General features: G+C 62.1%; 1 protein-coding gene across 8 annotated transcripts in view; it reads right to left on the bottom strand.

Moving 5' to 3' along the window:
- Positions 1-20533, bottom strand: part of TNRC18 (trinucleotide repeat containing 18) — an 85145-nt gene that overhangs the window by 44560 nt on the left and 20052 nt on the right. For 2 of the 8 annotated variants that reach the window (XM_036826019.1, XM_036826022.1), the window contains exons 3-12: positions 18095-18250; positions 15705-15830; positions 15445-15468; positions 13532-15256; positions 6292-6394; positions 5812-6017; positions 4954-5100; positions 4277-4467; positions 2523-2952; positions 341-1333 (exon numbers count right to left, since the gene is read on the bottom strand). In XM_036826019.1, coding sequence (XP_036681914.1) covers positions 341-1333; positions 2523-2952; positions 4277-4467; positions 4954-5100; positions 5812-6017; positions 6292-6394; positions 13532-15256; positions 15445-15468; positions 15705-15830; positions 18095-18250 — 4101 coding nt within the window. Of the gene's footprint in view, positions 1-340; positions 1334-2522; positions 2953-4276; positions 4468-4953; positions 5101-5811; positions 6018-6291; positions 6395-13531; positions 15257-15444; positions 15469-15704; positions 15831-18094; positions 18251-19724; positions 19849-20533 lie in introns of those variants that run through there. The other 6 variants (XM_036826024.1, XM_036826020.1, XM_036826021.1 and 3 more) reach the window with 6 other exon arrangements.

Here is a 20533-nt window from a genome sequence, read left to right as displayed (position 1 = left end):
GTGTACGTAACACCTCTGCCCTGTACACTTACAAACGGTTAAGATGATGAAAGTTTACAATATGTATATTGCACCACAGTTTTTTTAAAGTGCACACGAATAAACCATATCCTGGAGATTTTGAAATTTTTTAAATCCTATTTTAAAAAATTTTCCTTAAAAGGGGGAAAGGCGGGAGTTCCCTGGCGGCCTAGTGGTTAGGATTCCAGGCTTTCACTGCCGTGGCCCAGGTTCAATCCCTGGTTGGGGAACTGAGATCCCGCAAGCCACGCGGCCTAAAAATGAATAAATAAAAAGGGAAAAAGCAAGCCACAGAGGCCCACCGCCCGGCATGACTCACCTGCCACCTCCTGGCTCCTCTTCTCGAGCTCCAGCTCGGCGATCTCGCTCAGCAGGGTGATGCCGTGCAGGAAGCTCGGCTCCAGGACAAGGCCCTGCACTGCCTCCAGCCTCTCCAGGGCTGGGGCTCCAGCGCCCGGGGAGGGCAGAGGCCTGGCCTGGGGCAGCTCTGCCGCGGCCGCTAGGGCATTCATGCCAGCCAGCGGGTCCTCCAGGCTGGGCGGGAACTGATCAGAGCCCGCTTCCTCCAGGAAGCAGGCGCTGCCGGGCACAGGCGCGGCCTCCGGGGCCTCCAGACTCAGGCACTGTCCCTCCCCAGGGGGCACGTCACAGTCCGGCAGTTCCAGGCTGGGCCGGGGCTCACTCGGGGCCGCCTGGGCCAGATCTTCCTCGGGAACCGCCTCTGCCATGGGCACGTCCACGGGCACCTCCACTGGCTCCTCCTTAGCCTTGACCAGCGGCTCAGGCGTCAACCGCGCCCCCAGGTCCGGGGCGGCCGCGCAGGACTCTGTCCGGCCCGGTGAATCAACCCGCGCCTCAGCCCCCTCGGCAAAGTCCGGGCACCCGGAGGGCTCCGCGGGCCCCTGGCCGCCGGCACTCAGCGCCTGGGCCTGGGCCTCCAGCAGGCCACCCGTGCAGCCGCCCACCGGGCTCGGGGCCGCCAGGGCTTCTTCAGGGGGCAGCGTCAGCGGCGACTCGAGGGAGGGCAGCTCTGCGGTGCCTTCGTCCATGTCCTCCACCTCCGCCTTCACCTCCCGCTCCGCCAGCGGTTCTTCGTCTGGGACCTCCCGCAGTGGCTCTGGGATCTTGGACGGGGACAGGCGGATGGGCTTGTCCTCAGGCGAGAGCGCCAGGCGCTCGGGCCCATCGGCCGGGAGCGGCACGTCGGGGGCCAGGCCATCGGCATCGGCAGCCGCCGTGGGCTGCAGCAGGAATGGGTAGGGCCTCCCGTAGTGTGGCGGCAGGGCTTGAAACGGGTACCTGGGTGGGATATCTGCCGAGGACACCAAGGGTCAGCGGGGGCCCCTTCTCCTGCCATGTCCGACACCCCCGTGTGTCCCCATCAACACCCACCCACCAGCCACCCTCTGCTGGGCCGGCCTGCGGGGCTGGGATCCCTTCCAGACGGCATCTGAGGAACCCCAGGGCCTTTCTGCATGTCTGGGCCACAGAGAGAAAAACTGGCCACCATCCTGTCCCTGAGGGTCTTCAGGTCTCAAAGGCTCTTTCTCTGGTCCCTCCGGCCTCAGCACCCAGCACAAGGCTGGGCCAGAAGCACATGCTCAGTAAGACCCCAAATGGTCCCCACCCAGCCGGTGCCGACTTTGCCCTCCGTCCCACAAGAACCCGCCCGCCCCACGCCATTAAAGCAGAGTTGGGGCATCCAAGTTGTTCAAAAAATAATAGCAACACAGTGCTGGCTCCCCTCCCTCACTTTTCTGCTCTGAACTCCCACCCTTGAGTGTAATCTCCCCGAGAGCAGGATGGTGTGCAGCTGACGGTCTGTAGTGTCCCAGGCCCAGCCCAGAGCGGGGCAAGCAGCAGGGGCTCAGAATGAACCAAACCGGCGGAGACAGAGGCACGGAGCGCCCTCACCCCGCACCGGGGCCAGGCACGTGCTCCACACTTGGCTTGATTAGCAAGACATCGAATCTCCCCAGGGAGGGGCAGCTACCTGCCCAAGATCACACACTGCGTTCCGGTGGCAGAAACCTGAACTTCAGAATTCGAACTCAAGTCCTCTCACAGGAAGAGGGACACAGGCCTCAGGCCCCTTCAAGGCCACCGGCTGAATGTCCCGACCAACACAGGACACGGGAAGAGGGCATGTGTGGGGTGGGAGTACTACCCAGAACACACTGTTTCATCGTCAATGCGACAACATAGCACCTACTATGGGCCAGCTGTGGTGCTAAATATCCTACAGGTCTCACTTTGCTAAATGCTCAGACAGGTCCTTCTGAACTTAGAACCTACTTCTAACATTACACCCATTTCCCCTGACCCTACCGCTGAGGGAAGGCTAGAGAGAGATGACGGCCGGCTGTGTCCTCGGGCATTCATTCCAGAGCCCAGCGGTGGGCCAGGTACACGGTAGGTGCTCAACACAGAAAGGAGGATTGACCGGTTGAAGGAGTGAATGAGTGAACGACCATGTGGGGATCTGTTTCACCAGCTCCTACCTGAGAACAAGGCCTGGAAAGGGCTGGGGGCTCCCTTCTCCAATTCTAAGTCCTTCTTCTCGACGACGTTCTCAGGGGCCTCCTCCTTGCGGGTGATGCCAGGGGTGGGCGGCGGGGAGGCGGGCGGCGGGCTGGTGGGGTGGGAGCTGGGTGTGGCGGGGTAGGCGTAGGTGGACGGCTTGGACACATCCTCCAGCTTCTGGATGACCTTGGCCTTCAGGGCAGCCACAGGGGAAGCGCGGGGAGATGGCGGTGGACTCATGGCCTTGCCGTAGGTGCCCGCAGGGCCGGCGGCCAGGCCGGGGGGCTTCCGAGGCAGCAGCCCGGGGCCCGAGGCGCCCAGGCCACCCTTGCCCGCGGCGTCCAGGCTCCGCTTGCTCACCTTCTCCTCCATCTCCGCCCGCTGCTCCTGGGCCTTTAGCCGCTCCTGCTGGGGAGGGGGCCGGCAGGCAGGGTCAGCGCGGCAGGACCCATCACCCACCAGCTGCCCTGTCCCCGGGGTCCCCGCGACCCCCAGAGAACCTCAGGCAGGGTCTGGGGCTGCAGGCCGCCCACACCCCCAGCCTGAGATTGACATTCCGTCACGGTACGTGTAACAAGCACAGCATTCCTTGTAGAATTCCAGCAGATGGGGCTAGGGGGGCCCTCCGGTCTAGACCCAGGCCCCTCTGGGACCCTCACGGTCAGGGCGAGGGGGGCCGGTGGAGGTGTGAGGCTCTTTCATGACACTAGGATAGCTACCTGCACGGAGAACTCACTACCTGCGGGCACTCTCCTGCCTTATCACATCTGGGTCTCAAAACACCTCAAAAGGTGGGCGGGGGGAGCCTTTCCCGGTCTTTGATGGCTTGAGGAAACGGCAGGGAGCTGGCTCACGAACAGCCCGTGCTCACCAGAGGCCAGGCGGTCAGCGCACAATCACACGGGGAGGAAAGTTTCCATGCCCCAGCCACTGTCACGACTGTTAAATCTCACTGAACAACCCGATGACACAGAAATTACTAGCAACTCCATTTCCACAGGAGGAAACTTGAAACCCAGAGAGGTGAATTCACTTGCCAGAGGGCACACAGCCAGGCGTGGCAGAACTAAGATTCAAACCCAGGGCCCCATTTGCTGCCTGTGTCACCTCGGTTGACTCCTCCAGAGCAGCTGCTGCACAAGAAAGGAGGGGCAAGGCCAAGCAGAGGACAAACGTCCAGGAACACCTTCAAGGAGGCAGGAAGGCTGTGGGCTTTAGGGAGTCCACCCACACGGTGGGGACACCAAGTGTCGCCCATGTTATGGGATCAGGCAACGTGGGTGGAGGCCAGCCCCGGCCCTAGAGGGGAGCCCAGGGCCATCAGGCGCCCAGCCGGGCCAGGCAGGGCTCAGGAAACAGCGGGAGCCCACAGGGATCCCTTCAATTCCAATGCAAACATCTCCAGCCCACAGGGCCACCTCTCCCGCCTTGGTTTCCCCATTGCTACCTGCACCTGCCCCCTGCCAGGCTCTGTCCACCTCTCAGCCTTGCTCACACCATCCCCTCTGCCTAGAGGGCTCCTCCACAACTAACTTCTTCAGGTCTCTGGGCAGACGCCACCTCCTCCAGGAGGCCCCCCCTGACCACCAGCCTCTCTCATTTTTTCTGACTCACAGTCCAGAACTGGACTTTCTGCTGGTTGACCCCTCTGCTTCGCCAACAACAGAGGAGCTCCGGCAAGGGTTTCCACTGTCCCCACTGCCTTCCTGTGACCACGCCCACCCCAACTCACCACCAGCTGGGCGCTCCTCTGCAGTTCCAGGGCCTGGGCCGCCTGCTGCTGCAGGTACAGGAATTCCTGCTGCCGCAGGAAGTGCTGCTGGGAGAAGAGCTGCAGCTGCTGGGCGTGGTGCAGGGAGCTGCGGCCTGGTGGGTACAGGGCCGGCCAAAGGGGTGGCACCGCGGCCCGCTCCATCAGCTCCGCTGGGGGCAAGAAGACAGTGAGGCTGCACCTACCGCCTGGTGCCCATCACCCCATTTTACAGATGGGGAAGCTGAGGCAGAGCTGGGCTCAGCTGGGCCTCCAGTTGCTTCCTGGGGACGGAGAAGCCTGTCCTCCTCCCTTTGCCATGGGCAGCCACATCCCAGGCCCGGGGCCAACGTGGGGACTCCACACCTTCTCCTACTATACCCAGTGGTCTGCAAAGTGGATTCCTGAGGGATGGGGGCACCGAGGCAGAGGGTCCAGGCCTCCCACCAGGGCAGCCCTGCTTTGGTTCTCCACGTGGGCTTTCTGGGTAGGAACTCATCAAAACAAGGACCCCTGTGGCTTTATGACACACCCACCCTATTTTGCTGGGTGGACACCCCCTGCCATAGGAGGACAGTCCTCCTCCCACGGCGTTTGGGACAGTCTCTCTGTGGAAGGCCATCACAGCCCCTGCCCCCAGCCACGGGGCCGCCACTTACCAAAGTGAGGCAAGTGATCACTGGGAATGACCACCAGCTGGCCCGACTGGGGGTCCCTGACGAACTGGTAGGCCGACGGCAGGGAGCCCCCCAGGCCGGGTGGAAAGGCAGGCGCCATGCCCTGGTGCAGAGAAGGGGGGCCCAAGCCTAGGAGAGACCCATGCCCGAGTCAGTGCTGGGGACCCAGGCCCAACCTACTCCCCCATCCTCTACTTCCTGGGCCTCCAAGCAGGAAGCCAAGAGTAAGAGCTGTGAACACGCGCCCAGCCGCCCGCTCTGGGCACTGTCCACAAACAGGCTTGGCCAAGGGCCCACGATGCTGGTGCCATTAATAATGGCCCAGGGGCTTCCCTGGTGGCGCAGTGGTTAAGAATCCACCTGCCAAGGCAGGGGACACGGGTTCGAGCCCTGGTCCGGGAAGATCCCACATGCCGCGGAGCAACTAAGCCCGTGCGCCACAACTACTGAGCCTGTGCTCTAGAGCCCGCGAGCCACAACTACTGAGCCCACGTGCTGCAACTACTGAAGCCCGCGCGCCTAGAGCCCATGCTCCGCACCAAGAGAAGCCACCGCAATGAGAAGCCCGCGCACCGCAACAAAGAGTAGCCCCCGCTCGCCGCAACTAGAGAAAGCCCGCGTGCAGCAACACAGACCCAACACAGCCTAAAATAAATAGATAAAATAAATAAATTTATAAGAGAATAATAATAATAATAATGGCCCAGCTTGGGCAGTGAGGGAGCTGAACTACGGGGAAGAGAGGAGGAGTGCTGTCCCTGCGCCAGCCACCGGCGCTGTGCTCCAGAAGCAACACGTCAGGCCTCCCCACCCCGGCCCACCCGCCGCCCTCCCGCTCACCGTAGGGGTGTCCAGCGAGCCACATGGACGTGCTGCCCGAGCGGGGCAGCCAGGGGTGCGTGGCCAGGTGGGCCGCAGGGTCAGCGGACCAGCGACCGGAACCTGCCAGCGCCGGGCCCCCGGTCACCATGAGGTTGGGGTTCAGGCCGTTAGCAGCACAGCTGGTGGGGTGCAGGCGGGCCAGGTCAGCCAGCTCCTTACTTTCTCTGGAAGCGAACAGGGGCATCAGGGACAGGCCGGACGGCCCCAGGGACGGGTGGGAGAGAAGGGGTGTCGCCCCAAGTCACCGGGGGACACCAGGCTGCTGCTGGGCCAACTCTGCACTCGGTGGACAGAAGAGCCAGCTGGGGCTCGGCAAAGGGCCCCTGGGGCCCTCCTCGGGAGGGTGTCCCACACTCTAAGGACCACCCCGCAGCCACGTAGGGCCATCCACCCTTGCCCTGGGGCTCCCAGGCCCTCCCGGGCTGCCCAGGCCCTCACCTGAGCAGCTTCTCCTGGTCCCGGTCCAGCCGTGCCCCAAGCAGCCGCTCCTCCCGGTGCCTGGCCCGTTCATCCCCACAGTCCTCGTCGGCTCGGCTGTGCCCTGGGTCGGGGAGACAGGCAGGAAGTGAGGCCCACTCAGGGCCCCAACAAGCCCTCAGCATCTGAGCGGTTCCCTCACCCTGGCCGGACGCCCTCCGTGCCCAGAAACGTCCCTCCATCGCCTCTCAAAGAGCCTACCTGGAACTCGCACAGGTAACCGGGATATTGCAGTAAAACATCGTTAACACGGATCGAGTAACAACACGGTATAAACCGAGTGGCATTCGCTGACACGGTTTCACTACTTTAACGCCGGAAAGGCAGGTTCTGGGGGTGGGTCAGGATGGAGGGGAAACCACAACCCAAAAAAGAGGTCGCTATTCAGAAGCACAGCGAGGCCTGGGTCACGGGAAATCAGCCTCCCCCGCCCCGAGGCCCCGTCATGGTTCTGTCTGCTGCAGACCTGTGGCTGATCTTTTCAAAATCAAGACGGAAAAGTGAAACCAGAGAACGCTATGTGTGTGCGGGCGAGTGGAGGATATGGGGGCTGCCATCCGGCTCACCCATCCTTGCCCTGGTGCCCAGGGGACGTCCCCCAACCCGTGGCTGGTCCAGCTGCACCTTCCATGAGCTCCCCGCCTTCCCCAGAGCAGAGAAGGCAGGTCCTCAAGTCCCGGCCAGTTCTGCAGGGGCAGGAGCTCGTGGAGGGCACCCAGCGTCCAGCCCTCCTCGCCCCACCTGCCCCAGACACTCTTCCTGGACGTTTTCTACACCACACGACAAAAGTCAGTGCGCGTGTGGCCGCCCCGGGCCGGCTAGGGCCCAGGAGGCGGGCGCTATCACCAGCAGCAGAAGCCACTCAGCTGGCAGCTGAGACTTTTCTCGAAAGAGAAACCCCCGAGGCTGGACTAACTCCTTCTCTAGGGTCAGTCATGCTGGACTGGTGTCCTCCCACCCAGGTCTCGGGAGGTACACCCAGGGAGGAAGCCACCCCCAGGGCCCCGGACCTTATCGGTTATTACTCTGCTGGAGACAAGTGTCCGGGGCCACCTCGCCGGGGCCCCCCCGGCACTCCCCACACTCATGGTCCTCGTGGGCGGGGACCCAACTTGGAATGAGGCCGTCAGGCATCTCCCCATCGTTTCTCCCCTCCTGCACCCCCAACACCAGGAGCTCCCGAAGAACAGAGCCCCCGGGAGAGGCTCAGGGATGCAGGGGCTTCTCCTTCCCCTTCAGGAAGGTGGAAACCCGCCGCCCCGGAACAAAGAAGAGGAGCCCACGGGGAGGGGCAGCCAAACAAGCCCACGTGCCCGATGGACCACGCACACGGGGTGGGGGGCAGGCAGCCTAGAATCAGGGAGGGGCCGCATCCCGGGAGGCAGCTGGAGATGGGCCAGGGGCCACCGGGGGCGGGTCTGCAAGTTCCAGAAGCCACTGGAGCAACAAGGAAGCAGCGTGTGAAGTTAAGCAGAGAAAAGCCAGCGAGTTGGGGCACCAGCGGGGCAGGAGTGAGGGTGGGAGAAGGAGTCTTCTTACCGACCTGGCCCCCATGGGTCACACAGGTGCGTCCCAGGCCACCCGCTAAGTCACCCCATGCAGGCCCTGAGCTGACTCTTCTTGTGCCAACGCCGGGTCCCCACGACTGTTCCCAGCGCGTGGCAGGAGGTGCAGGAAGCAGAGGGGAAAGGCGGGCAGTGGGAGAACAAGCCCGCGCCAACTCGGGGTGAGACCCAGTGAGGGTGTCCCGGCCTCCAGTGTCAACGTGGTTCCCAAATCCAAGGGGACCCTGAGCCCGCCCGCCCCCTTCATGAAGGACTGGAAGGGGCCCTGCTTGTGGGCCCCACTCCCACCCCGGGCTTTCAGGCAGGGCCATCCGGAGTCCTTCAGCTGGACTGGGAAACCAGAGCATGTGTCCGAGCTTCCTTCTCCCGCGGGGATGGCCTCCCAGGCCCACAGAAACCCCAAAGACCCTCCCGCCCACTGGCCACACTGGGGTGGCGGACAGGCTTTGGCACAGAGCTCCTGGTGTCCCCAGAAGGGACAGGCGCCTGCAGTGTGGCCTGCCCCCAAGACCTCTGTCCTCAGGCCTGATGCCTCTCCACTGCCCTGGCTGTCACCACGCAGGCCCTCAAGGGCTTCCCACCCTAAGTGCCACCTGCACCAGAAACCTGTATGCAGGCCTGCCCACCTGGGAGCACCCACCACCCCCAGGGTCACTCAGGCCAGAGCCCCAGACCGCTCCCTCCAAATTCAGTTGATCTCCAAAGAAATGTGACATGCCCTCCACCGCCTCGCCCCGGGGCACCACCCTCGTCCTCCTGTGCCAACCTGCTCCCTCTAATTCCTGCTCATACCTGTCCCTCCTATGGAGGGCCAGCCCCATGGAACCAAGCCCCTGGGCCTGACTCATGCTGCCCAGCTGTCCCCTCCAGTGTACCCCCAGCCTCTCTGCCCTCCAGTCACACTCAGGGCCACACACGCTGTTCCCTCCACCCAGAGTACCCTTCCCTCTGTACTACTCAGCCTCCCCAGTAAGAGCTCAGCTCATAAGCTACCTCCTCCAGGAAGCCCTCCCAGACCACCTCTCCTCTATCATGCTCCCTTATTTCTCTCCCTCACAGCACTGAGCACAACACACAGACGTTTTGCTTGTTGGTTGTTCACCGTCTGTCTCCTCCTCAGACTGTGCATTGCTCTGGTTTGAGCAGTCACACTCCTGGCTGTCTACCTCTCTCCTGCACAATGCCTGACAGAGGAAGCTGCTCAGCAGATACGTGGGCAGTGAATGAATGAATTCATGAGGATAGCTAGAGAAACAGTGAGCTATGCAGAGAGAACGGCAGGTACCAAGGCCCTGAGGCAGGAGCGTGCCAAAGAACATCAAGGGGGCCACAGTGGCTGAAGAGAGTAATAATAAGAGAGGGTGCAGGTGAAGAGTCGGGTACAGGCCATGGAAGGGAATGTGGTTGAGATTCTGTTCAAGGTAAAAGAAGAAACCAGAAGAAGTTCTGAGCAGGGATGAGACATGATCTGACTAAGGCTTTGAAAACCAACCTCCCTCCAGCCACCTGTGGACAAGCAAACCAGAGGGCCCATCGCCTCTCTGTGCTGAGCTCCAGGATGGCAAGGCACCAGCTCCTCTAGCAGGGAGGTGTGTGGGGCAGAGGGTCAGCTGCTCCGAGGTCCCACACACCCAGGACCCCTTCACCCCAGCCCTCGAGGCATGAGCTCTGGAGACGTCCAACATTTCAAAGCCGCCTCTGTGCCCAGCAGGGCCCTGGGCCCTCTCCATGCACACACTCATTCAGTGGTCATCAACCCAGGAGGTGGGTTCCAGCCCTCATCCCATCCCAGATAAGGAAACTGAGGCACAGGAAGGTAACCTACCCAGGTCACACCACTGATGACAAGGAGGCGTCAGGCTAGCATCGCGGTCTGACCGGGTCTTCCTGACCACCAGGGTGCACACCCCTCCACACACAGAGCCCGCACAGGGTGGGCACTGGTGAAACAGCAGCACTACTGCCATCACCTATCTGCAGCCCTGCCCCAGGGCCCCCGTCCCCAGCACTGACAGCCCCTCCGTGGGTCACATGCTCTAATCCGGCCATAACTGCAGAGGCTCAGGCTAAGGCCCGGTTCCCATGGCAACTCCCTCCTGGACTCTATCTGAGCATTTCTGCAGATATGGCGACCATCAACTCCGGCCAATTCTGTGCTTTCCAGAGTCTGGGGTCAATACCACCGCTTACACCCGATGCAACCCCAGCTCTGCCCAGTGTGATGAGCAGCAGGGCGGGGTGGGGGCACCATCACAGCCCCCCAGATTTGGTCCCCAATTCGACTCCACCATAGAGGTGATAACGGGCAAGACAGAGAGATGGGAGGCACAGGTCTGAGCTTAAGGGTTCAAGTTCAGCCCGCCTCTTCTAGCCGGGTGACCCAGAGCGAGTCACCTCACCGCCACAGGCCCTGCTCTCCCATCTGTGAAGCTGGGGTAACAACAGATCTACCAGGAGGAGCTGGTGGCCAGGACTACGTGGGGCCACCTGCTAAACGGCAGGGAAGGTGCTGGTCTGCGGGCCTCTCGGGCGTGGGCACTGCTGTCTGGGGCTCACAGGTGTACATGACGCCCGTCCTTCATCCATCTCAGGGTGCAAGACCCCTGTAGCCAGACCAGACCCTGGGTGAGCCCTCGGGGCATTTCCCATAAAGGATCTCAAGCTCACGGCAGAAGCTCTGAGCCCTTAAGGCACCGAACGTGAACAGAAAAAAGGCAGGCCTGTTTATGAAGCACCTACTACAAGCGCCTCAGCCCACCTGGCATCAGGGAACGAGGAGGCCCTCCCTAGCGCCACGTAGTAAATGGGGACACCAGGGCCCAGAGGACTTAGGCCTCAGGTTCAAGGTCACGCAGCTGCAAAAGGCAGAGCCTGGATGTGAACTCACTGACAGGCAGAGGACTCACTCCACAAAGTAGGAGCCGGGAGGTCGGGAAGACCCAGGAGCCCCGGGCTGACAACCACCATTCAGTTGGGGTAACGCCAACTCCTCCCCTCCCCCAAGGTCGTCCAGATTGGGGAAAAATCACCGCTTCTTACAGGCATTTTTTTTTAAGGAGAGTAAGACTCCATTCACTTTCCAGGGGTCACCAGCAAACAGAAAGACGGTCTCAGCCCAATAATCCCTGAAGGTCTCATCCCAAACTATCCCATCCTCTCTCTCTCTCCCCTCCCGCCCCCGACACTTGCACACACATACACGCTCACACACACACACACATTCTCACCTGCACTCTCTCACACACACTCCCTCATACACATCCTCCCACACACACTCACAACCCCAAGGACACAGGTCCCTTGGGCACAGCCAGGTACTCTGGGCACCAGGATGAGTTCTGGGGACCATGAGTCCTAACTGGGGTGCCATATCACGTCACACGAGCATTCTTCTAAAAAAAGGACCCCAAAAGATCTTTTGCCCACATAGTGAGCGGGCTTCTCCACCACCCAGCCAGCCACCTCCAAGCCAAGGGCCAATGCCCAGACTTTGAATCCCAGACTAAGGCAGGGCCTCCTGTGAGCCCCTGGGGTCAGAGGACGGGCCTCCCTGGCTCCAGGGGGGCGCCACACAGAACGATGGGCTCAGGTCAACAAACATTCCCTAATAACATCACTTGCTCTGAGCCTTCTGTCTGGATAAAGACCCTCTGCAGCTGTGGTACATTCAGATGGGCAGCGACCGGGCGAGACCCAGGGCAGCCTTGAGCCTTACCAGGCTCCTCTGGGAGAGCAGGGCTGGGGCTACGGGTCTAGGAAGCAGCTGTGACAGGACACAGCACTGGCCGCTCACTGTGGACAGAGGCTGAAGCCCAGGCAGGAGTCAGTGCGGGCGGGCACAGGAGGGCCAGGCTCAGGGAGGGACGGGGACACAGGGGACGTGCACCCAAGATGCCTGTGTTTCTTGGAAAATCTAGGAGGTGCAGGGAAGCGGGTCGCGCGGGGGCCGCGACGTGAGCCAAGCCTGAGCTTGCAGCTGGCGAGTCTGGGAGGGAACTGGGGGCTGGGACAGAGACTCAGTGAGGAAACCCAGGCTGACTGTTAAAAAGTCACATGAGCTAGGGGCAGCGGGACACAGCCTTCCTTCCGGGGCCCTTACCCCAGGCCTGCCAACACCCCACACCTCAACACACTGACCACGGCCTGGAGCAGCGGGGCAGTCTCAGTGCCTGACCCACAGGTGGGGCCCTTGGCTCAATACTGGGCTCTCTCTGGGCGGCCCAAGTCCAGAGTTCCAACCAAAATGCCGCAAATAGCAACTCTCCAAAATCCCAGGAAGGAGTCCAATGGCAAAATATGCAAGGGACAAATGGAAATGTAACCAATCAACCGAGTTCTGGAAAGATATTCAACTTTACTAATAGTTAAAAGAAATGCACCATTCCTCCCTACTGAACTTAACAACGATTGTTTGGGGGGTTTTTAGTTAACACTAAAACACAATTCCGAGGAGTCTAAAACAAAACAGACTGCAAACAAGCATATAAACTCTCTAACTACCTAAGAAGTCACAAAGGCATTCAATGTCGAGACCACAGGAATGCCGGGGCCCTACTTTCCATCTGTCACACTCAGTCACTCATTCACTCACTTATCAAACACCTACTATGCGCCAGACCCAACGCTAGGTATTGGGAACACTGAACTAGGTTAAGTAAGGCACGGTTACCTCCCTCAAGGACTTGGAATTGAAAGCTTAAAGCTAATTTATTCGTAGGAATCTATTCTTAGAAAATGACTCAAAGTTATCAGTGAGGCGCAATGCACAAAAATATTCAAAGTAACTTCCTAAACACAAAAACATCAGAGAAGGGAAAACTAAAATGCCACAAGGGAACGGCTAACTGAGCTATGGTGCTTGCTCTGGACAGAACACTAAATACCATTAAAAATGATACTTACAAAAAAAAAAAATGATACTTACAAAATGTGTTGGTGGGGCTTCCCTGGTGGCGCAGTGGTTGAGAATCTGCCTGCCAGTGCAGGAGACACGGGTTCGAGCCCTGATCTGGGAAGATCCCACATGCCGCGGAGCGACTAGGCCCATGAGCCACAACTACTGAGCCTGCGCGTCTGGAGCCTGTGCTCCGCAACAAGAGAGGCCGCGATAGTGAGAGGCCCGCGCACCGCGATGAGGAGTGGCCCCCACTTGCCGCAACTAGAGAAAGCCCTTGCACAGAAACGAAGACCCAACACAGCCATAAATAAATAAATTAAAAAAAAAAAAACAAAAAAACTGAGTTGGCAAAAGCAAGAGCCCACCCACAAGGGAAAAACACAAGGCCCAAGATCATAGTGCACTGGAGGCTCTGCAGATCAAACAGGAAAATGAACCTGGGGAAAGAGCTCAAAGTGTTCAGGGTGGTGGAAAAAATCTAATGGTCCCTTTTCTTCTTTCTCCTCTCTTGCATTTTACACATTTTTCTATGTGTGTAACAGAAAAAGCAATAAACTTTAAATAGCAGCCACAGCCCACAAGTGGGATAAAGGACAAACAGTACCAGGAAGGTGGGAGAGAGGGCTGCACAAGAAAAGGAGGCAGGTAGAAGCAGAGAGCAAAGGTGGGGAGGTGAAGGGGGAAGAAAAGGTGAGGGGTGGGGGTGGGGGTGGGGGTGGGGGTGGGACCCGGGACCCACCTTTGACGTTGCTCAGAGACAGGGAACGCTCCTGGTCCGCCAGCCCAGGCACCAGCCGGCCACTGCCACTGTCCTTCTGCCGGGCCACGGCCACCGCAATGCCCACGGGTGGGTGTCGCACCTCCGCCTCACCCTGGGCACCGGAGCCCTCACGTCCGAAGGCCTTGGCGCTCTCGGGCCTCTCCGGGTCCCGCTTCAGCTGCCGGCCCCCAGCCGCTGCAGGGCCCGCGGGGTGCGGGAGGCGGGCCTGGGCGCGCGGGGCAGCCGTGGGAGCGGGCTCGGGCTTCATGGTGCCCAGGCCTCCGAAGGGGCTCTTCTTCCCGCAGCCGCCGGGGCGCACGGCCACGGCCTCGCGGGCGAAGCTGCCGCTGTATTTGATGAGGCTCTGCATGGCCGAGGCCTCTCCCGGCCCGTGGGCCGCAGCGTGCAGGTCGGCGCCCGGCCTGGCGCAGGTGGCCCCGGCGCGGGGCAACGCACCCCCGGGGTCCAGGTAGGCCTTCTTGGAGGCGGCGGCAGCGGCGGCCTCCTCCTCGGCACGGCTGGCGTGGTGGTGCTGCGCGGCCAGCACGGCCATCTGCGTCGTGGCGAAGTTGCCCAGCTCAAAGGGTTTCCATTTGTGCTCAGGGCCGGCGGGAGGGGGCGGCCGCCCTGGCTCCAGGCCGAAAAGCTTGGCGGCCTGCTGGGAGGCGGAGGTGACGACGGGGCCGCGAGGGGCGCGCTCGCACGGCCGGGGCTCGGCCTCGGGCTTGAGCAGCTCCTTGGCGGGGAGGTAGGCCCGGGGGTCTGGGGAGGAGCGCGCGGCCCGCGCCGGTGGGGCCTCGGCGGGCGGCGGCCGCTTGAGAGAGCGGATCACGGAGCTCTTCTCGCGGAGGCTCTCGGGTCGGTCCGGGGGCGGGCGCGGAGACCCGGGCGGGGCCTGCAGGACGCCGGGCCTGCCCGCCTCGCGCTCCCGGGTCCGGGCGTCACGCGCCTGCGACGCGATCTGGATGGGCCCCGGGCGCTCGTCAAAGGCCTCCACGGAAGGCACGAAGGTGGGCGCCACCACACGGTGCTCGCGGCCCGCCTCGCGCGCGGCCGCCACTGGGAAGATGGTGTAGACGCCGGCGGGGGCGGGCTGCGGCGCGGCGAAGGCCCCGGAGGCGGCGGGGGGCGCAGGCGGGCCCTTGCTCGCGGGCGGCGGCGGGAGCGGCGAGGGGCAGGGGCAAGGCCCCGGCAGCAGGGCCTCTGCGCGCCGCAGCCGTGCGCTCTCGTCCTGCCGCGCAGTCTCCTTGGAGCCGCGGGCCGCCTCGGCCACCAGTGCGGGGAGCCCCGCGTCCCCCGCGCCATTGCAGAGGCTCAGCGCCGGTGGTGGCAGCGGCGGCGGGTTCTTGCCCTTGGACTCGGTGGCGGCCGTGCCCGATGCCCGCGAGGGCCCGGGCTCGGCCAGGAAGGGCGACAGGCGCTCTGGGAGGCGCGGGGGCCCGCGGTCCTGGCGGCCCTCCGCCCGCGCCTCTTGGGTCAGGTCCACCACGCCGCGGGGCCCGGCTGCCTCTTCGCGGGCCCGCGGGTCCTTCTTGCCGAACAGTGGGGGCGGCTCCCCGCCGCGGCCCATCCGGTCCTTGGCTGGACCTTCCCGAGAAGAGCCTTTGGTCGAGGCGCCCGACGAGTGGCCGCCTGGCGTCCTGGAGGAGGGAGCATGAGAGTGCAGGGCGCCCGGAGCTCCAGGGGCGGGCAGGTAGAAGCCGTCTGCAGGGAAGAAAGAGCGCAGCCGTGAGCGAGTGCCCCCTCTGCCGGGGGGAGAGGGAAGGGAGGCCCCAAAGGGTGCCCTAGACCCCAGGGCAAGGAGGAGGGCCATGCACAGCGCAGCCCGGGAGAGGGCAGGCTCTGGAAATGGATAAAACCAAGCTGAAACCCCGCCTTGGCCACCTACTAACCTTTCTGAGCCTCAGTTTTCTCATCTGTGAAAGGGGGAGAGGCCAGAATTAAGAGCTGCCCAGAGGGCCCAACAGGATTAGATGAGGGCAGGACAACTAGAAGGCTCCAGAAGGCTATGAGTGGGCCCAGAAAGCCTGTGGGGGCCCTTGGGGGCTGGGGTCTTGGGAAACAGCTGGGATGCTGCCTGGAGTACTGGGTAGTGGTCCCTCCCAACCTCATTCCGCAGCTCCCCCCAGTCTCCCCACTCCTGCCCTCTGACCTTTCTGGGTATCGAAAATGCTGGGCTGGCCCAGCTGGCTGAGGAGGGGGCTCCCGCTGCTGGGGGGCTCCAGGTGGTTCAGGTGGAGGTAGGATGGGTACAGCCCGCTGGGCAGGTGGGAGAAGCCTGCAAGAGAGAAAAGAAGCCAGCTGGGACACCTCATGTCTCCCACCGGGAGCTTCCTTCCACCCTCTCTGCTTCTTGGAAATATCGTGTCTTGGCTGTCAGCCCCCTGGTGCTGGGGAGCCCTGAGGTTTACCACCAGCTCCCACAGCAAGGATTGCCCCCTCCCAATCCTGGCACTCCAGTCCCAGGCAGCCCCCAGGGGCTAGGGCTCTCGAATCCCCCAGGAAGAGAATCAAATTGGACCCAGTGCAGGGCAATGAGGATGATGAAGATAGATGGCAGTTCTAATCACAGACCAAACCCTTTCAACTGCTTTGCCTTTGTTATTCTCATTTAAATTTCAAAGGAAAAAAACCTGTGAGGCAAATACTCTTAATATCCCCATTTTACAGATGAGAAAACTGAGGCTCAGAGAGGCCCACTTGCCCGAGGTCCCCCAGCAGAGGAGCCTAGCTTTGAACTGAGGTCACCAGAACTCTTAACCTCAGCCCAACATGGACCCAGTTGAGTGGTTTACTGGCTTAACTTCTCTGCTGTGTGACGCCAAGCAGGTCGCTTGCCTTCTCTGAACTTCAGCCTACCCAGCATCTCCAGCTGCTGGGTCTCCCAGGCAGGTGCTGCTAGGAAAGAATTCCTCCTGCCAGGGGTCCTCCTAACCTCCCACAACCCCCTCCACCCCACCAGTGATGCCCCAGAACCAGGGCCTTACAGGATGCAGAAGACAGGAAACGGAGGCCATAGAGAAAGAAACAAGAGGCCTAAAAGAGTACACAAGGAATAGAGGCCCAAGAGCCATTCAGCAGGGCCCAGAAGGCCAGACAGGTGAGCAGGTGCTGGGGCAATGGAGGAGGATCCTGCCTCTCCGCCTGGGCGGTGGGTCCTACAGGACCTCAGACCCACTGGTGATCCCTGAGGGACTTGGGTCCCCCATGCCCCCCAGTCACTCCCTCTGAGGCCAGAGATGCAGGACCCGTCCCTGGCCACACTGGGCGCACATCTTCACCCACAGCCCCACCTGACAATGACATTAACAACAATCACGAAACGATAAGGAACACGTGATACACGTTATCTCACTTCATCACTGAAACAACACTCCTAGCTAGGCACTGGTTCCCGCTGCTTTCTCATCTGTAAAGTGGGCATAATAGTCCCTCCTCACGGCTTGTTCTGAGGATAAAGTGAGTTCAGGTATGCAGTTCTTTGTGCATAGGAAGAACACCGCATTGTTTGCTATCATTACTATTATTACTGGTATTTGCTGGCAAAGGAGAAAAGGGAGTCAGGCTGATGGCACACAGGCACCAGAGGCAGCCTCTGCCCTTCAGGCCCCTCGAGCACCCCCGCTCTGGGCTGGTGGAAATGGGAGGCTCAGATGGGACCCCAGCCCGGAAGGACTGCCCACCATCCCAGTCCTAGAGGCAGGATCGCCCCCTCCGTGCGGGGCACACACAAGTCAGGACAAGGACGGAAGCACTTGGTGACAACTGGCACAGAGAAGGAAGTGGGGAGACAGTGGGCGGCGAAAGGCCCAGGAAAGCCTGAACCTGCAACAGGAGCCCGACCCGGGAGCACCCCAGGACACCCAGGAGGCAGCAGGAGCGAGTTAGCACCCAGCATCTAAAATCCACCGGAGCCCAAGGTGGAGGATGCACTCAGAGCCCCCCAGGCCCATTCCTTCACTGACAGAGGGGAAACTGAGGCTCCACGGAGGCCCAGGATTTGCTCTGGGCCGGCAGACCTCCCCACATTTAGGGGCGTCACCGCAGAACAGCAACAAGAGAGCCCAGTGGCACCTGGTCCCACTGCCCTCACAATGACAATGACGGACGAGCTGACTGTACACTGGGGAGATAGCGGGCAGCAGCAAACTAGGCCCTGCCCTCAGAGCTCACTCTGGTGGGGAAACAGGTATCTCACGAAAAAACACACAGATGAATGTGTCATCACAAGTGGGAGGTGGAACCGGGGTGGGGTGGGGGGTGTGTCTGAGCCAAGCCCTGGAGGAGGAACAGGAGATAGCCAGTGAGCTGGGGTGCGGGGCTGCAAGCGGAGGGAACAGCACGTGTAAAGGCCCTGGGGCAGCGCCACGAGGGAGCGCTGAGCATCTGAAGAACAGCAAGGAGGCTGGATGACCAGGGCTGGGCCCCACGGGCCACAGCATGGAGGAGTGACCGTGGAGACAGAGGGGAGGGGGCAGACTCGAGAAGTGCCGGGGACAGCGGCCCAGCGCCCTCGGCCCGCCCGCCTGGCTCGCTCCTTACCTTCGTGGGCATGGGCGGCCCACAGCTGCACCATGGGCAGGTTGCTGGGGGTGGGGGAGCGGAAGGAGAGGTCAGAGGGCAGGGGCACCGGGCTCCCATGGGATGAGGCCGAGGGCCCCATCCCGCTGGCCACAAAGCTGCCCAAGAAGGCCTCGCCTGCAGAAAGAAGGGGGGCTGTCAGGCAAACACCAGGCCACCGCCGCCCAGCCCACCGCCTCGACATCCCCGCCTCTCCCGCCCTGCCCCACCGCAGCCCCTTGGACTCAGGACCACCCTGGCTCAACTCAGCCAGACTCAGGGCTTGAGAAAACTGCCCAATGAGACCCCAGGTGCCTCCAGGGCACCCGACACTCTTGGCAGAAGGGCGTTACCATCCCCAGGCCAGAGGGGGTATGGTTCTCCCCATCTGCACCTGGAAGCTGAGGCTCAGTGCGGGGCAGGGACCTCCGGAGGCCATAGAGTGACGAGGTGGAAGGGGGCTCAGGTTCTGAGCTTCTGGACCACGGAGGACACCAGAGAGCTGGAGAATGGCCTCCAAGGACCCCAAGGCATCCCTGGACAGGCCCGGACCAACCCCTCAGCCAACCCTGTGCGGGAGGAACCGTGTGCCCATTTAACAGATGAGGAAGCTGAGGCTCAGAGATCGGCAGTGCCTGATCCCACAGCCTGTGACCAGGGGCTCTGAATGCAGCCCAGCAGCCTGTCCCAGAACTACAGGGAATTAGCAAGTGAATCAGGGAATGAATGAGAGCAGTGGACAAGGGAGGCCTGTCCCTTCAGAGAGCAGAGCTCCTCCTTCTGGGGGTCCCTCAAATGGGGGCATGGGGGCCGACTGATACCAGGAAGGACAACCGGCTGGGGCCTGGGTGGAAGCCGCACCCACCCCTGCCACGCCCCACTTGGCCAGGCCCCCACCCTCAGGGGTGCGTCCTCCCTCCTGCCATCCAGGGGTGCTGCCCCTAAGCTCCACGTGCCCGTCCTTCAGGGCAAGACGCTGGCAGGCCCCCAGCTCACAGGCCGGGGGAGGCCTATGAGACCTGGGCAGGGGGCTTCCCTTCCCTGGCCTCTGTTTGCTCGTCCGCAAAATGGGGATAATAACGCCTCCCTTGAGAATTGTAGTGAAGAAAGAAGCACGCATTTAACAATAATAATAATAATAAACAGCAGCAGCGCCCGTTCACTGAAAGGTACCAAGCACCAGCTCTGCCCACCGAGGTAAGAGCTCCCCGAGTACCCCTCAGGGAACCTCTCCAAGCCCCTGCAATGCGGGCACTGTTTGCAGCGGCCCAGAGTGAAGTGGCTGCAGGGGGTCACAGACAATGTGTGACTCGGGTGCCCAGGGGGCCCCAGCCCGGCCCTCAGGGGGCTCGCAGATGCCCACCCACACCCTCTGAGTCCCCACAGGCCTCCACGCAGGGCCTACAGACCCGCCCTCACCACCTCCCCGGGGGCACAGGAGGCCCAAACGTCCCCCCAGGCCCTTCAGGGCGCACACAAGGGGCAGGGCCTCCTCCCTGTCGCCCAGATTGGGCCGGCGTCAGGCGGAGCAATGGGAGCACACCTGGCACCACGTGGCATCACCACCACCCCGCGTCCGGGCCCCCCATCCCATCCCCACCAGCCCCCTCACCGGACTCCAGCGCCAAGCCCTCGGGACCCAGGGCCATGGTGGCCGGTCAGTCCGCCCATGCAGCCCCAGCCCGGGCAGCGGGGCCTCCGGGCCGCCAGGCCCCAGGCTTCCTCCTCTGCGGGCGGGCGGGTGGCCGGCTCCGGAAGCTGGCAGCCAGGGGTTTGCGCAAGGGCTTACATCAGCCGCCGGCTCTTCCTGCCCTGGGCCTGCCCCTGCCCGGGCTTGTGAAACCCGCCCAGCGGCACCCCAGGCCCGGATGCCACCAACAGCTCCCGCCTGCCACGGGGCTCAACGGTGCCCGAACTCCCTCCCCCGGGCCCGGCGGGCAGGCCTGGGCACTCTGAGAGCAGCGGCGTGCAGCTCCGTTAAATGGGCACGCCAGCGCCCCTCACCGCCAGGCCTAGGACAGTGGTTTATTTGCACAACTTCACTGTCCCCACCCCCTCCCCTGATGATGTTCCTGAAGCAGCGGAGGGGCAGGGCTCAGATACATGAGATAAACCCCCGGTTGCTGGGACTCCCTTCCACCTGGCCCCTCCGCTCATTCCCACCTCGGGGCCTTCCCTGGGCCTCAGAGAAGCCCCCCGCCCAGGACGACGTGGAAATGTAGACCTGTGTCCCCCAGGAGTGGAGTCGGCCTCCCCTAAGGTGCCCAGGACCTGGCACACAGCAGGTATCAACGCTTGGCCTAAGTGACTGCACTGTGTCTGATCCTCTCAGGGCAAAAGCAGGTGGACACATGTTAGGATTAGGAGACAAGGCAAACACAGCTCCTGACACCTGAGGACGCATGTGCCACTCCGGCTGTC

The sequence above is a fragment of the Balaenoptera musculus genome, chromosome 15, assembly GCF_009873245.2.
Source record: "Balaenoptera musculus isolate JJ_BM4_2016_0621 chromosome 15, mBalMus1.pri.v3, whole genome shotgun sequence".
Taxonomy (NCBI): domain Eukaryota; kingdom Metazoa; phylum Chordata; class Mammalia; order Artiodactyla; family Balaenopteridae; genus Balaenoptera; species Balaenoptera musculus.
This window is presented reverse-complemented; position numbering and strand designations above follow the sequence as displayed.